At 40.2% G+C, this 16,960-nt stretch overlaps 1 protein-coding gene and 1 long non-coding RNA gene across 2 annotated transcripts in view; both read left to right on the forward strand.

Moving 5' to 3' along the window:
- The first annotated feature begins 1,237 nt into the window (after nucleotides 1–1,237).
- LOC139996919 (uncharacterized) lies at nucleotides 1,238–3,563 on the forward strand. The gene is made up of 3 exons (XR_011802447.1): nucleotides 1,238–1,460; nucleotides 2,527–3,080; nucleotides 3,378–3,563. It is a non-coding gene; the product is annotated as an uncharacterized lncRNA (long non-coding RNA).
- A 5,974-nt stretch (nucleotides 3,564–9,537) lies between these two features.
- LOC139996864 (uncharacterized) overlaps nucleotides 9,538–16,960 on the forward strand; it is a 75,049-nt gene continuing 67,626 nt past the window's right edge. Inside the window, exon 1 of the mRNA XM_072021374.1 lies at nucleotides 9,538–10,817. Coding sequence (XP_071877475.1) covers nucleotides 10,289–10,817 — 529 coding nt within the window. The 5' untranslated portion in view covers nucleotides 9,538–10,288. The remainder of the gene's footprint in view (nucleotides 10,818–16,960) is intronic.

Below are 16,960 nucleotides of genomic sequence, written 5' to 3' on the forward strand. Positions count from 1 at the left end.
TTGGGTTGGTAGTTGGTAGTTTCTTTGTTTTCTTTTTTCTTCATATTGGGTTGGCAACTAAGTGATTGCGGATTTTGTCATTGGGTGGTATTGACAAAATCCACAATCACTTAGTTGCCAACCCAATACGAAGAAAAAAGAAAACAAAGGAACAATTGCGAAGAATAAATACAAAACGGTATTGAATCGAAACCATTAATTACCCTTGCTCATCACCGGCTATCGAGTTCCATTAGCCGGTGCCTGGTCGACGTAATCGCTCGCAATTTATTTAATCGAATAAAGAAGGGTTTCTCGGGTTCTCGAGTTCCGGGAATGCGACACGGTATTCGCATTACGCAACACCAGCCTCCGGCCACGTTCCTTCGAGCGACAAGTGCGCGCACGTTACGGTTAAGGTGGCCGGTTAAGGACAAAAGGGTTTCGAGGGATTCAGTGACCACTGAAGAACGGGTTGAAAACTGTACAGAGGGTTGAGTAGCAAGGAAACATTCTGCAATCTCGTGACAGCATTTGCTTCTGAATAAGTTCAATTTTGCAAACGTTTTATCTTCATTCTTAATTTGTTAATTAAGTGAATTCGTTATTTTGATTATCTTAATTCGAATTTCTGTAAATGTTAATGCAAGTGAGAGAAAATTGAAACTTTTCACGAAGGAAAATAGAAATTTAATTGGATAGAATTAACTTGCAGTGTAAATTAAATTCACATCGAATAGGATAAAACTTAATTAGAAGAAAATTTTTGAAAATTGAACTATCAATTACGTCTTATAAGGTAAATCATCGAATCTAAATACGAATAATACAATTCCATCTCACCCTTCGACCGCTTCTCAATAAGTACCGACAACCAGAACCCCTACATTAATCTCGTGCAATAAAAGTGATTCGGGCAAATTGAAGATGGAGCTGGAAACACCATCATCGATGTCTCATCAGCGTGCATGTAGCACTTATGAGGAACTAGCTGGTCACAGTTAGAAACGAACGAGGCGACACGCGCGGCGTGGCAAGAGAAATACCAAAAAGGTTTCGGGATGTGCGGCGTGTCGAGGGTTTACGAGAGGAACGCGGCCACCGCAACACACGCGGTGGCCGAGAGCAAACCAAACCAAAGATTAATGCACTACACTTACTGGGGCAATTTGCGCCAAGTGTCGGCCCTAGACCTGCCCTGTATACCTCCGGGGTAGATTTGTTCCAGGGTGGCGTTCTCGCGGGGAGATCCCTCTCTCTTTTGTAACAGTCACCCCTGAGAAGATTCTCCGATGGACCGTTTCTTTCTTTCCAATGAGGAACCACGAGACTTGCTGAATCGATCACTATATCGTCGATCGAAAATGTTTACAAGAATGTTAGTGTAGTGGCACATGAGTCAATGGAAGATTCGAGTCGCGAGAGACTCGTATTGTTGTGCTTTGGAGTGGCAACGTTGTTTTGGTTTGCTGGATTCAAAGGTAAACGAACTCCGGACAAAATATTATCGCCGTTTTTATGATACCATCGATCGATACAAATATTGGGTTGGCAATTAAGTGTTTGCGGATTTTGTCATTAGGTGGTATTGCTAAAACCCGTAATCACTTAGTTGTCAACCTAATATTTCGCAGATTTTCAGCGTAGACGATTGAAAGAACGTTTGTTTAGAAATGAGGAAAGTGAAATAATATATTTGACGAAGATTATAGTTAAAGTGTAGATGTCCATATATTTATTCACTAGAATTCAATATAAACGTAGCGTTTTTCTGGAACAATGTCGTTTCTTGAATATTGGGTTGACAACTAAGTGATTGCGGAGTTTGTCATTAGGTGGTATTGACAAAACCTGCAATCACTTAGTTGCCAACCTAATAAATGTACGTGCTCTGTAGTACAATCAGTATAGCGAGTCATACAGTCGAACAGTAGCATTGAGCGAGCGACGATTACGACGTATACTATCTTTGTACTTGTACTGAAAGTGATTTTAATATAATCGTCTATTACTTTATTATTATTTTATAACTGGTGTCTTTAATAAACCAACACGTATAATTAACCACTTCATTAATATGACAATTTATTTGGGAGTGGTAATTACGTGGATAATATAAGTAGATTGCTGATATTTATGCGATTATGAGAAATTGAAATATACGAAATGTGTATAATAATGAAAATATATAAAGTGAAATATTAACCTGTAACATTCAGAGGATGAAACGAATTTCTATTTGTATTCTATCGTTTCAGTTACATTTATGAAAATATTTATGATATATTAGAATTTTAAAAATATTACAATTTATAAAAATATATTGCAGGATTAAACATTATATTAATTCATGTTCAATAAAATATTTCACAAGCAAAGATTTTTGTAAATATTCTGTATTAATTTGAAATAAGAATTCTAACAATCTTGAACAAATATATTCTGCATTAGAATCAAGTTAACCTCATGTCACTAAATCAAAGCTTCTAGACAGCATTGTAAACGAGGCTGCTAACGTCACCAACCAACCGTTTTTCTCAATTTCAGCTTGGAAATCGAAGCTCGTATACCCAATCGACGAAGTCTGGCATGGAAAAGAGAGGAAAACACGTGATGGAAGGACGAAGACGAGGGACAGAAAGACAGAGGAGGACCCCGGTTGAACGGGAGTGGCAGTTCTTGCGATTAGCGAGCGACTAGGGGAAGCTCGGTGCCAGAGTCTGAGGTTTTAATTAAGCATTCACTGCGGATGATATCGCATGCCTCTTTATACTTCATAGCGGCCAGATGTTGCTACGAGGACCTTCCTCGCCTTAGGTCCTCCGTGCCCCGCCGCCGCGCCACGCAAGGAACGTCGCTATTTCGTTTTAATTATGCATGTTTAATTTGCTTATATCCTGGCCGCCGCTGATACGCGGCGCGACTAGACGTTTCTGCCCGAGTTTCGCCACAGTTTCTCCTTGCAACCCTACTGACAAAGATTTCTCGTGACCTGATGATTCATGGTAGCTGCTCCACGTTGCACCGTATTTTAGGAAAATTTGCAATCGAAATTTCTAGGCAATTACATGGAAAATTACGTTGTATAATTTATTATTGATGTGAGTACTTTCCAAATTGTTTAATATAATTTACTATTGCTACGTTATAGATACTTTTTAATTTTATACTATTAGACATATTTTTTTTAATATTTTAATGATGACCAGATTACGAACGTTTTCGAAAGCGGAGAAATATACAAATTTCGTGTAATATGCAAAAATATATATAATATTCATATTGATGTATCATATCGATGAACACATATATGCGTTCTCACACAACCATTCAATTTAGGTTATGCACGCATATATACATTCTCACATAACCTAACATTTTTATCATAACAATTTTAGGCTAAAAGTGGCGTGATAAAAGGGACGTATGGATTCTGACATTCTGATGATTTCGTTGAAACGAAAAAAATTAATTATCAAACCAAAGCGAAAAGCAAAGTGTGTAGTGGACTACGATGCCTTGACGAGCGCAGTTGATAAAATCGATGCGATTTTGACTTCACTTCGCTGCGTTCGAAGAAGCGCAAAACGGTATAAAATATATTTTTTCCACCTCTTAGACCTCGCTATATATAAAGCACATATTCTTTACAAACGCGCTAATAATAAAACTGGAACATTAGAAAATTTTCATCTGCTTCTCGTAAAAAATATTTTGCAGAAATACCCATCGCGCAGAGTGGAGGCTAAAGGAGGAAGGGTTCATTCGGACGACCTTCCATTTCGGTTAACGGAGAGGCATTTCCCTACATCCTGCGTAACTAAAGAAAATAATAAACGTTCTCCACGGCGAAGATGCGTTGTTTGCACTAAACATAATCGCAGAACTGACTCGCGTTACCAACGCAAAAAATGTAACATTGGCTTATGTATGGAACTCTGCTTTGAGATTTACCATACAATAGGGAATTATTAAGTTTTCAATTTAAAAGATATAATTTCAAACTTTGATATTGTTCATGTTATTATTGCTTAATGAAGTAAATGGTTATTAAGGCTTCTAAGGTCAATATATAATTCATTTTAGTTACAATCAATATATTTTGCAATGAAAATTCAGTCTGCTCAACTTGCTCAACGGTGTGCTTCTTTGTAAAGAGTGGAGCGTCCATGGCGCACGCTTAACGTCGGACAACGCAGCGCTCAAAGGGTTAAGGTCTGTTGTTTCAGTCGTATACTAATTACAATTTTCAAAATGTTATTCATTGACGATAAAAATCATATAATTTTAGAAAGTGAAGTGGAGAAGAAACATGAAATACGATTCTATTTCATTTGAACGTTTTTAACGCTTATTCACAAGCTCACATAGGATAACTAAAACACATTGGCCGTGCACCCTGAAAGGGAAAGGAATGACAATTCCACGAAGTTCGGACGTGGAGAGCAACTGAAACGTTTGCTGCGGCCTGCGAGCGAGAAAGGAGGGGTAGAGAAAAAAGGACGATTTTATTTGGAGTCTTTAACGAGTTCGCTTTTACCTCGAATGTCGAAGAGGAAAAAGTTAGAAAGGATGGCGGGGTGTCGTGTTTCGTGAACGAAGGGCGAAAGTTTCCCTTGCGAAGAGGACTCGTTTCAGCGATCCGGTGATTGACAGATCGAACCCCGCTGGCAGACCATGCTAAAATGGCGACGAAAGATGGTTTATTTTTAATGGCGGATGTGAACCACATTGAAAACTGTCTTTTAAGACCGGCGATTGTGATGCCGACTAAGTCGAAACAAAGCATCCAATTCTGTCCTTAATAATTCCTAATTAATTAATTAATTGTCGTAAAGAAAGAAATAGTTCAAAATTAAAATTGTAAATTTAATAGATATAATAACTAAACACTCAAATAAATAAAATAATATTAATAATCTAAATTCAAAACATTCTTAAATTTCAAATATTCAAGCTTCTCAGAAAGAATTTTGTAGCAAAAGTAAACTAAAATATCAATCACTAAAAAATCAGTTCTTTAGGAAACGAGTTGGATAAATTCAAAAGTGTGTAGATAAAGGAAACAAAACCGAAATGAAATTCCATGTACACAAAATAGTTTGTAAGTCGAAGCACAGCATCCGATTCTGTCCTTAATAATTCCTAATTAATTAATTAATTGTCGTAAAGAAAGAAATAATTTAAAATTAGAATTGGCAATTTAATAGATATAATAAATAAACACTCGAATAATTAAAATAATATTAATAATCTAAATTCAAAACATTCTTAAATTTCAAATATTCAAGCTTCTCAGAAAGAATTTTGTAGCAAAAGTAAACTAAAATATCAATCACTAAAAAATCAGTTCTTTAGGAAACGAGTTGGAAAAATTCAAAAGTGTGTAGATAAAGGAAAGATCGAAATGAAATTCCATGTACGCAAAATAGTTTCAGAGTACAAGGTTTTCACTAGGCAAACCCACTGAAAGAGCTGCTTGAACATAGTACATGGGTCTCTTTATGCCACTCGATAGCCTATATATTAGGCGTCTTGGCGGAAGGTATGGCGGTGTCAATATATATGCAAACGCCGACATAACGATCTATCGGTACGTAAATATATAAGGGGTGCGAGGAGCAGAGTGGAAGAGGTAGGGAAAAAAGAGGGGCGAAGGGGGTGAGCGAGCGCGAGAGCCGAGAAAGGGAGAAGACGAAGGAAGGAAAAGGGAAGAAGAAAGAGGAAAGTCGAAGCTTAATATAAAACTTCATTTCGCAATCGGTGGCAGCCGGAGGAAACGGAGAGAACTGACAGACAGAAATTCCAGTACCGTAAAAAGGGGCCTCGCTTGGAATCTCCCATTTTTCTAGTATTAAGCTTGCCCGAGATAAGATAAGCGCGAACGTTCGTGGATTCGAGCACGCGGCGTAACTGCGAAAAAAGAGGAAATTTCTCAGCTGAAATAGAATGGCGGAACGGTGTCGATGAAAATTCTTTTCGATCTACGTTTTCGAAAAAAAAAGAAGCCTGGCAATAAGATGAACCTTGAATCTCGGTAAAAAATATTCGCAATTATTCCACTATCTAAGAATTTGTTTAATTCTACGTCTATTTTTCATACTACTCTAATACACGGTTTGCAATAAAATTTTAAAATATTACATATAAATTTAAGACAAACACTCACAATCTACCTACCATAACCTACCACTATGCCTCGATATTATATGGCAAGGGATTAAAAGGGATATAAATATAAAGCCATAGAAAACAGGATAATTGAAATAAAAAAGGACATTCATCAGCTACTACCTCCAAAAAGCAATAAAATATGATACGTAGTTTAAAAATGCAATTTAAAATATAAAGGCGAAGCACCGTTTTACGAAGCGAGATATCGACGCACGTAAGGAATCGAAGTTTCGAATCGATCGCAAGAAGAAAGATCCTCAGAGTGCCGGGAGACTCGGAGATCTGCCACCCCTTGCATCCTCCGTATTTCTCCTTTGGAGAACTTTTCGTTCGTATATTTCGAGCATCCTTGCTATATTCTTTCGGTGCGCAGCAGAAAGAAGGGGTCGAAACGGAGCGGCACGGTGCGCGCGATGAAACTTTTAATAAATGGCGGAGTCGATATGAAGTATAGGACTTTGACATATCGTGTGTCTGTAATGTATAGTTAAATCTGGCGGCAGATGTGGCGGCTGCTCGCCTCCCTCTCTCTCTCGCGCTCTCTCGCTCTCCTTCTCCGCTCTGAGCCATCCGCGCCCTCGTTCGCGTTACGACTCGGCTGTCGCCCTTTCAATCTCACTCTTTCTCGCTCTCTCCGTGGCGAAAATTCCCGATTCTAACCCGCTGCTGCATACGTCTCGATACATATTCAAAGCATACGTTTCATAGGTCAGCCTTTCCGAGTACACAAGCATCAATTTTCTGGACAACTGCTTATTTACAATAAATAAATATAAATATAAATTTATGTTGTTATTTCTATATTCAGAGGTAGGATCACAATAGTTATTACTATATTGTACGGATAAATCTAACACACCGTTCTAAGCCGAAAAACCTTTATTGAACACACTTACATGAACTAGGGGAAAAAAGAGAAATAAAAGGACATCTTAAAACTATCGATCGAGTCTATCGATTGTATCTAGAACGATCTTCTAGTTACTGTTTTTTTGTAACTAGTGCATCTGCATATGGAAAGCGAGCACGAATTCACGTTGTCATTTTCAACAATTTACAATCTACCGATAAAATGAAATTTCTCTGATATCTAGAAGATTAATTGGAAGGGTAAATTTTACTGGAATTCGAATATTCATTTACCAGACGTTTCGTTTAGAAAGTTTGATCACACAGTCGTGAAATTAGGTTAGGAAGAGTAGAAACGAAAATAATTTCCTTTGCTATCATCTATCATTTTTTTTCCCCACGTAATAAAAGATTTCTGTAGCTACCTGAATTTACAGTATGTTCTGCTCCACCCTGAGAAAACGCTTATTATTCCATGGTATCTTCAACGCAACAGAAGCAGAGAAAAAAAGGAAGTGGCAAGCAATTCATCTGCATCGTGCAACGAGGGTAGTGGCACGAATTTTTTGTTCCTGCAAAACGGTGGCAAAGTTTTCGATCAAACCGGCTGTCTAAATGAGAGCTTCTCCACAAAGCGGATCAGGGTAATCTGTCATCAAAACTGCCCCATGGCAAGTCGCCGTAACACCAGCCGGTGCCCCCAGCGGCCGGAAACCGTGGCGACAACGTCGAATCTACACCGTTCCATCCCTCAATCTACTATCGAATTTACTACCCTCGTAAAATTCTCAACGATTTTCTCGTCACTTTTAGCGATTGCAGCAATGTTTTCACAGTGTTAAACGTCAGACGATCGCATTCCAAATTCTCGATCGACTGTTCTGCATAGGGTCTTTCCCTATGATTATTTACCATTCAAATAATACCATTGCGAGATAGAATTCATTATTGTTGTACGAGAATTGGTTCAAACGAATTATCACACGTCCTTGTTTCGGAAAATACAAAGACAGGCAAGTAAAAAATTAGACTTGTTGAAACCCATTTTGCGAAAAGCCGCTGGTTGTTTGGGTTATTTATCAAAGCAATTAACGTTACAGGCGAATGAAGAAATACGTGATGTTAAGCACATCACTAGGTGGTCAGAGATGCAGGGGAAGGGAGAAAAAGTAATTAGTGAAAGCACGCTTGATGGAAAGAGGACATAATGAAAACAAAAGTAGGGTACTACAGGTAGCGACGGATGCTGAAAACCAGGAACAAATACACGGCACTTGCGGCCAATCAGTGGAACATTACAGAAGTAATAAAGCGATAAACCTCTGCGTTTAAGAAAAGAAAAAATGTTTGAAACCAAGCAAATGTGTTTACAATACAAACGGCCGTCGTATGTTTAGGTAAGGTTAAGTGAGGTTAGGTTAGGCGAAAGCCTCGACGGATTTCCAACTTTATTGCCGCAATAGCACAGTTACCTCTGCACGAGTTCACGAAACAATTTTACCGCTACTAATTATGTCGTATGAAACGTACAAACTGGAAAGAAAGTAAAAAGCTCATAGCTGATAATTAACTTCCATGAAAATAGGCCGATCGTTGGATTCTTGCGATGGAGGTTAGAAAATCGACTGTGGAAAAATCATATGGAATTCTTTCGGAGAAACATATTGCAAAACGTTCCACAAGCTTTACCACTCACAATACTCATCCGCATGCCAAGAATCCATTTCACGGAACGAAGAGCCGATGGCCATCCTTCGACAGTCGGATCTTTACCTTCTCCTCGGCCGTTCCCCCGAAGGAAGTGGAACCGCGTGGTCGAGCACGTGATAATTTCCCCTCCACGTCGCGTGTCGACGGAAGTGGCGCGCTCGCGCGTCCCGCCCACAGTTGCGCCGGAATCCATGACCGCCCAAGTCGGCCTCGTGGTCGTGGCAGCGAACAGCGGAGAGTCGTTCGGCCACACTGCCGCGTCGAGGCGAGCAGAGAGGTACAGCTACGCAGTGTCTGTTCGTTGTACCCTGGCGGTTCCGTGCCCTCGGACCTCGATACGGCCAGCCCGCCTACGACGCCGGAGGGCTGTGCCTCCGCCGCTGCGATACCGCCATCCCATTGGTCGATCCGTTCTACTGGCACCCGGTCACGTGTCTCTCCCACAAGCACGGTGGCACACAGCGGCGAGAAAGAGTCGACGCTCGACGACGCGAAGAACCCTTGGGCCACCAACCGCCGAGGCCCCCTGCTCCACGGAGGAAACGAGACAGCAGTAACAACAGAGACACGCCACGGAGAACATTGGAGAAGCGAAAAAGGCCGCGGTGGAATTCGTCAGGGTGCTAGCCTCGAGTGGAAGTCACCGAGAGAGTCGCAATCTCCCCCCGTCCCCTCTACACCCCTCGTGTACCCTTTGCTTCCGCCACCATCGAACTCGATCCTCCAAGGCGACTCCTACCCATCCTTTTTCTCCCTCCATTTCGCTCTCTCTTCAGTTCTCCCTCTCCCCCTCCCTCCTTCGCTCTCTACCTTCTCTGTCGGCTACGGTTCACCTCTCCGGCGTTGCCCTTCTCGAACCCCTCCACCTCCGCTTCTTTCTCCTCCTCCATCACGTCACTCGGCAAGTGTACATTGCGCTCGCTGGCTCGCCTGCCTAGCCAGCTAGCCAGCCTGCCTGCCTGCCTGCCTGCCTGCCTGCCTGCTTGCCTGGGTTCCGGGCGATCGGAACGCTCCTGGCAGCCGTAGTGTCTGCGATCGAGTGCGCGCCAGTCTCAGTGCTGCCGATTTAGCGTAACGTCTGTTTATCGATGCAGCGATTTCCTCTGTGAAAGTGTGCTTTCGCGTTATGTGGTTCAGCCGCACGGACCAGGTTATGTGATGCTACGAGGTGTGATAGCTACGGGGTGAGTTTTCGCGGACATGCGAGTGTTCTGTGTGCCGTCGTGCTTCGATCTGCAGTGAACTCGACCGAGGAATGGGCCCGTGAATGCACCGAGTGGGAGCAGCTGTCGTGAACGACGGGTTGGACCTGGCCAGGGTCCTTCTGTTTCCATCACCGGCGATATATTGCTCGTGCTAAGTGAACGCGCGATTATCACTCGTGGTGTATGCTGAAACTGCAGTGCGAAGGATTCTTTCAGGATGTAATATCATTCTCGTGTTTCTGATGGCACAGCTCGACCAAGCTCGTCAGTTACAGTGAAGATACAGACAATAAAAGATATAGCTCAACCAGACTGCCCCATTGTCCTTACGCAAGCAAGGAAGAACATAAAAACAAAGTGCATCCTCGTCTATGCAAGGCAAACAACAATTGTCGTCGCGTGAGCAAGAGAACTGCGAGGATCCAACGCAGCTGGACGGTTGCGGCAGCGTGCAGCCAGCCGGAAGGCAGCTCGAGGCGTTGGTCCACGCGGGCAAGGAGATCGCGAGCGTGAAGACGAGGCCGACGACACCCGTCCTGGCGAACGACGGAGGGGGTGGCTTCTGGCTGGCCACGGTGGCCGCGGGGGCAGGTGCCCCGGCCGGGCTGCCCCCGCACGGGACACATCACCCAGCCATGGATCCGACATGCGGCTCCGCGGAGACAGGCTTCATCAACAGCCAACCCTCCATGGCGGAGTTCATGACCGCGTTGCCCCAGCTGGCTGGCGACGCGAGCCTTCAACACTCTCCAGGAACCGGAGGATCCATCAGCCCTGGATCCCATCATCCTGGCTACCACGCTATGATGGACCCTCATGGGGTCGCCGATCCGTCCGTCAACGTGCCCGAGTACCCGTGGATGAAAGAGAAGAAGACTACGAGGAAAAGCAACCAACAAGGTAAGCAAGTGAGAATGGTGAAAATTGGAAATGGTCTTGGAAAATGGCGGACTTTTGTCATCACGAGATTTTCGAGCTTCTCGTCAGAAACAGTTGAAAAGCAGGAGCATAGGCTTGTAATTCGATCGTAAGAGTATTTCATTGCGTAGGTGTTGTTACAGTAGTCCTGACTTATTTCATGGAAAGAGATTCAGAACAGAGACGTATATTGGTAATTCGATAGTATCTAGAGGATAAAGTAGAGCAGAGTTCAATTCTAAATGAGTGCCACATGATGATACAATGTTGCACGTTGAGATGAATGGACCTAAAAGGCACCCCACTTGTAATTCGACAGACACGATTACTGTGTACCATGTAAGTTACAGTATCAATTACGAGGGTCCTACAGGACGTTTCAGGGGATCGTTTGGTCCAAGTGTCGTAGCGGAGAATCGATGAACGTTCGAGTCAATTAACGCGAGCCCATAGGATTACCATTCTTACTGCACGCGGCTTTGCAACCCCAGAAATCCCTCATTTGTGACCCAAAGAGCCTTACAATTATCCTTAATATTCCTCCACTTTCCCATCGTTATTACAACTGTTATATATTAATCTTGAATCAGACCACTGGAACATAAAACCACCCCTTTTTATACATTAACGAACGTGTCATTGTTCAGCACGAACGTTCATTGAAGAAAGATCAGCGACTCGTCATTCGTCAACAGCTATCAACCTTCTGTTCACTTCGGACAGGACATTTAATGGTGTGCAGTTGTAGGGTTAAATCAATTACAGAAGAGAGCTCGTAAACACAAGTGGAAATAGTCTTCTAGATCCTGCGTTCGCTACCCCTAACAGACCTCCGATCGGACCGAAAGCTACTCCATTTAACCGGGCAATTACCAACACCCACAAACGTCACCATAACAGTTCATGGGGTAATTGAACCATCGACCAGGCAACGATGAATATACCGCGAATGTTCATGCACTTTTAGGAAACTTAGGAGTACGAATATAGTCAGTGGAAGTATAGTCAATATTTATAGTAAATAGATTATTTATTAAAAATTTATTTTTGTTACATTAAATAATAAGTAATATTTAATGAAACTTCCTTAGTATCTGTCCGCTAATTTCTCCACCCAACTGTATATAAAGTGTGTTGAACAGGGAATTAATAGCAATTAGTAGAAACGAATTTCTATTCGGATATCATTTTTTTTAATTACATTGGTGAAAATATAAAATTGCATAAATATCCGCAGTCCACTGATGAAGCTACCGCACTGCCAGTCAATTAACGCCATGATTCCTGTAGCGCATGTATGTGGAACGTCTGTCCGGCGACACGTTGCGGCTCACCACGGGGTGCCCGTTGTCCGACGGCTAATGACAGCCAGCAGCCACTCCTTTTCTCGACGGGACGGCATCTGGACCTCGTCACGTGCGAAAACCGCGCGTTTCCCAAGCATTCGTAAACATTCGCCGGCAAATTATGATGTATCGTTGGGCGAAACGTGAGCCTGCCGCACAGACAATCGATAGACCGATGGCTAACACATGCGGGCCTTCTGAAAACTCTTTCAATTGAGGGTGAATTATTGCCTTCCGGAACGAGAATCCACATGCTGCGCAGAATTTCGAATCTTCGACCACTGTGTCATTCGTTCTGGTTTGCTGGATCTTTCGGTCCAGGTCGAGGCATTAGCATTTTCATCTGGTTGTCTTCAACATTTGTCGATGGTTTGATGATAATGAAGTGTGGTGTACCTTGGTCACGGTTGTTAAATTTCTTACAAAGTTAGCATGTGTTTTTTGTTGGGTCTAACTGCTGCGTGTTGATTAGCATCTTTGTTCGAAAGGTTTAAAACCTGAGGAAAAATTGTTATCGAGGTCGTTGTATTTGAGGTTAACGCAATTTCCTGTGTTGTTAGCAATCGTCGTCTTCAAATTGTGCAACAGGAAACGCTGTAATTCCGAAGGATCGTGTTACGAATGAGCATCGATAGCGGTGTAATTGACTTATTGTTTGTGCCAGCCTGACCTTCTGGTTAATTAATGGAATTGCGAAACGTGCGATTTTTGATCGCACGATTCCGTGAACTTTCTTCTCGAAACATCGAAAAAGTTGTTAAAGTCTGTGCTTTCTTCAAATTCTTCGGACGAAATTATAGCAAATATGAAAGATAAACGCTGCTTTGGATGGTCAATCTTCACTATTATTCCCAATAAACTTCAATTATTTGAAATTATTAATATCTCAAAATATAGCAATATTTTTAAAAAATCCCAGGTGCCTCCCATCTCCGTGAAATACACGTAAAATGCACCTAATTATACGTACCATATCAGAACATGTTCTGATTTCCAAGAGTCGTAAGAAACAACATAACAACAGTAATTTCTTTGTGGTACAAAATTGATAGAATTGAACAATGCAGGTTGTCGCGGAAGAAATCTCGAATTCTTATCACAAGAATATAACAACAATCACTGTTTCGCAATTGCAACATGTGCTTGATAGAATTGAATAACGTGAATTGATTTAAAGTAACATTTCGTCCAGTTGACGTAATATCAACATCCTGATTTCCCAGATTCATAAGAAACAACATAACAACAGTAATTTCTTCGTGGTACAAAATTGATAGAATTGAACAATGCAGGTTGGCCCGGAAGAAATTTCGAATTCTTATCACAAGAACATAACAACAATCACTGCTTCACAATCGCAACATGTGATTAATAGAATTGAATAATGTGAATTGATTTAGTAATTGATTTGTTAAAATTTCATCCAGTTGACGTAATATTAACATCCTGATTTCTAAAATTCATAAGAAACAACATAACAACAGTGACTTCTTTGCGGTACAAAATTGATAGAATTGAACAATGCAGGTTGTCGCGGAAGAAATCTCGAATTCTTATCACAAGAATATAACAACAATCACTGTTTCGCAATTGCAACACGTGCTTGATAGAATTGAATAATAAAAATTAATTAAAGAGGTTCTTATTTAGTGAAAGTAAAATTTCATCCAGTTGACGTAGTATCAACGTCCTGATTTCTAAGATTCATAAGAAACAACATAACAACAGTGACTCCTTTGCGGTACAAAATTGATAGAATTGAACAATGCAGGTTGTCGCGGAAGAAATCTCGAATTCTTATCACAAGAATATAACAACAATCACTGTTTCGCAATTGCAACACGTGCTTGATAGAATTGAATAATAAAAATTGATTAAAGAGGTTCTTATTTAGTGAAAGTAAAATTTCACCCAGTTGACGTAGTATCAACATCTTGATTTCTAAAATTCATAAGAAACAACATAACAACAGTAATTTCTTCGTGGTACAAAATTGATAGAATTGAACAGTGCAGGTTGTCCCGAAAGAAATATCAAATTCATATCACAAGAATATAACAACAATCACTGCTTCACAATCGCAACATGTGCTTAATAGAATTGAATAATGTGAATTGATTTAGTAACTGATTTGTTAAAATTTCATCCAGTTGACGTAATATTAACATCCTGATTTCTAAGATTCATAAGAAACAACATAACAACAGTAATTTCTTCGTGGTACAAAATTGATAGAATTGAACAGTGCAGGTTGTCCCTGAAGGAATTTCAAATTCTTATCACAAGAACATAACAACAATCACTGCTTCACAATCGCAACATGTGCTTAATAGAATTGAATAATGTGAATTGATTTAGTAACTGATTTGTTAAAATTTCATCCAGTTGACGTAATATTAACATCCTGATTTCTAAAATTCATAAGAAACAACATAACAACAGTAATTTCTTCGTGGTACAAAATTGATAGAATTGAACAATGCAGGTTGTCCCTGAAGGAATTTCAAATTCTTATAACAAGAACATAACAACAATCACTGCTTCACAATTGCAACATGTGCTTGATAGAATTGAATAACGTAAATTGATTTAGTACAAGTAAAATTTTGTCCAGTTGACGTAGCATCAACGTAAACAGGAGGCAGAGTAGGACCACGATCCATTTTCCAGCAACTTGTTGGCTATTGTCGTCCCATCGAGGACCAATAAATCTACGCCGGAGGACCCCGACGCGGTCGTTCGACGCAAGGTCGCGCACCGCCACCGCGATCAAAGGGGTGGCCAGTAGTTTATGGGCCAAACGGAGCCAAAACAGGCACCGTGTTCTGTTTCCATTTATCTCGAGGCCATTGCTCTGTCGTCGGCTCGGTTATCCGTGGAAAGTCGCGGGCCGATTCGGTCGCGGGACACGTCGGAAGATTAAGTGTTCGGCAGGAAGGTTAACCAGTCGTTGGCCAGGCGGTAACACGCGGAATCATCTGTAAATTGAGCCCAGGGCCAACGGGAGAGAGCGTCGGGACGGCCATAACTCACGGGGCCTGCTCTCTGCCACCGATCCTCTCTTCGTCGTCTCTATCTACCTCTTCTCCCTTTCTCTGTCACTCTATTTGCCTCCCCCTGGTCGCGTTTTGCCTTCCAACCCTCTCTTGCTGGACCTTATCGTTACGCTGGACGACACCCCTTCGCGATGACCCGACCTTCTATGTGGAAATTTTAAGATGTAAAATGTTTGGCACAGAGACGAAGTCGATTACAAGCGGGCTACTGGTTCTTACGCGTTTGTGGGAAATTCAGGTGTAGAAAAGTGTGAAGAATACTCGCAAGATGTAAAAATGTACAAAATGTCCAGGGTAGTGTATTTGTTGTAATATCGTTAGAGGATTGGATTTCTCTTACCTGATGTAGTTTCTTTTTTTATTAATAATTTGATTACAAAATACTGTTAAATTATGTTTTATGATACTCTGTTTATTGTAAGTTTTAGGTAGAATATTGTTGGAGGATTGGGTTTCTCTTACCTGATGTAGTTCTTTATTAATAATTTGATCACAAGATACTGTTAAAGAATTTTTATGACACTCTGTTTATTGCAAGTTCTAGGTAGAATATTGTTAGAGGATTGGGTTTCTCTTCCCTGATGTAATTCTTTATTAATAATTTGATCACAAGATAGTGTTAAAAAATTTTTATGACACTCTCTTCATTGTAAGTTTTAGGTAGAATATTGTTAGAGTTTTCCCTTACCTGATGTAGTTCTTTATTAATAATTTGATCACAAGATACTGTTAAAGAATTTTTATGACACTCTGTTTATTGCAAGTTTTAGGTAGAATATTGTTAGAGGATTGGGTTTCTCTTCCCTGATGTAATTCTTTATTAATAATTTGATCACAAGACTCTGCAAAATGATTTTTATGACACTCTGCTTATTATAAGTTTTAGGTAAAATATTGTTAGAGTTTTCTTTTACCTGATGTAGTTTTTTATTAATAATTTGATCATAAGACACTAGAAAGTAATTTTTATGACACTCTCTTCATTGTAAGTTTCAGATAGAATTTTGTTAGAGCATTTCTCTTACCTGACATAATTTTTTATTAATAATTTGATCAGAAGATACTGCAAAATAATATTTATAACACTCTCTTCATTGTAAATTTCGGATAGAATTTTGTTAGAGCATTTCTCTTACCTGACATAATTTTTTATTAATAATTTGTTCACAAGATACTGTTGAAGAATTTTTATGACATTCTCTTCATTGCAAGTTTCAGATAGAATTTTGTTAGAGCATTTCTCTTACCTGACATAATTCTTTATTAATAATTTGATCACAAGACTCTGCAAAATGATTTTTATGACACTCTGCTTATTATAAGTTTTAGGTAAAATATTGTTAGAGTTTTCTTTTACCTGATGTAGTTTTTTATTAATAATTTGATCATAAGACACTAGAAAGTAATTTTTATGACACTCTCTTCATTGTAAGTTTCAGATAGAATTTTGTTAGAGCATTTCTCTTACCTGACATAATTTTTTATTAATAATTGGATCACAAGACACTGTTAAATAATTTTTATGACATTCTCATCATTGTAAGTTTCAGATACAATTTTGTTAGAGCATTTCTCTTACCTGACATAATTTTTTATTAATAATTTGTTCACAAGACACTGTTAAATAATTTTTTATGACATTCTTTTCATTGTAAGTTTCAAATAGAATTTTGTTAGAGCATTTCTCTTACCTGACATAATATTTTATTAATAATTTGATCAG

Source organism: Bombus fervidus, chromosome 19 (genome assembly GCF_041682495.2).
Source record: "Bombus fervidus isolate BK054 chromosome 19, iyBomFerv1, whole genome shotgun sequence".
Classification (NCBI taxonomy): Eukaryota; Metazoa; Arthropoda; class Insecta; order Hymenoptera; family Apidae; genus Bombus; species Bombus fervidus.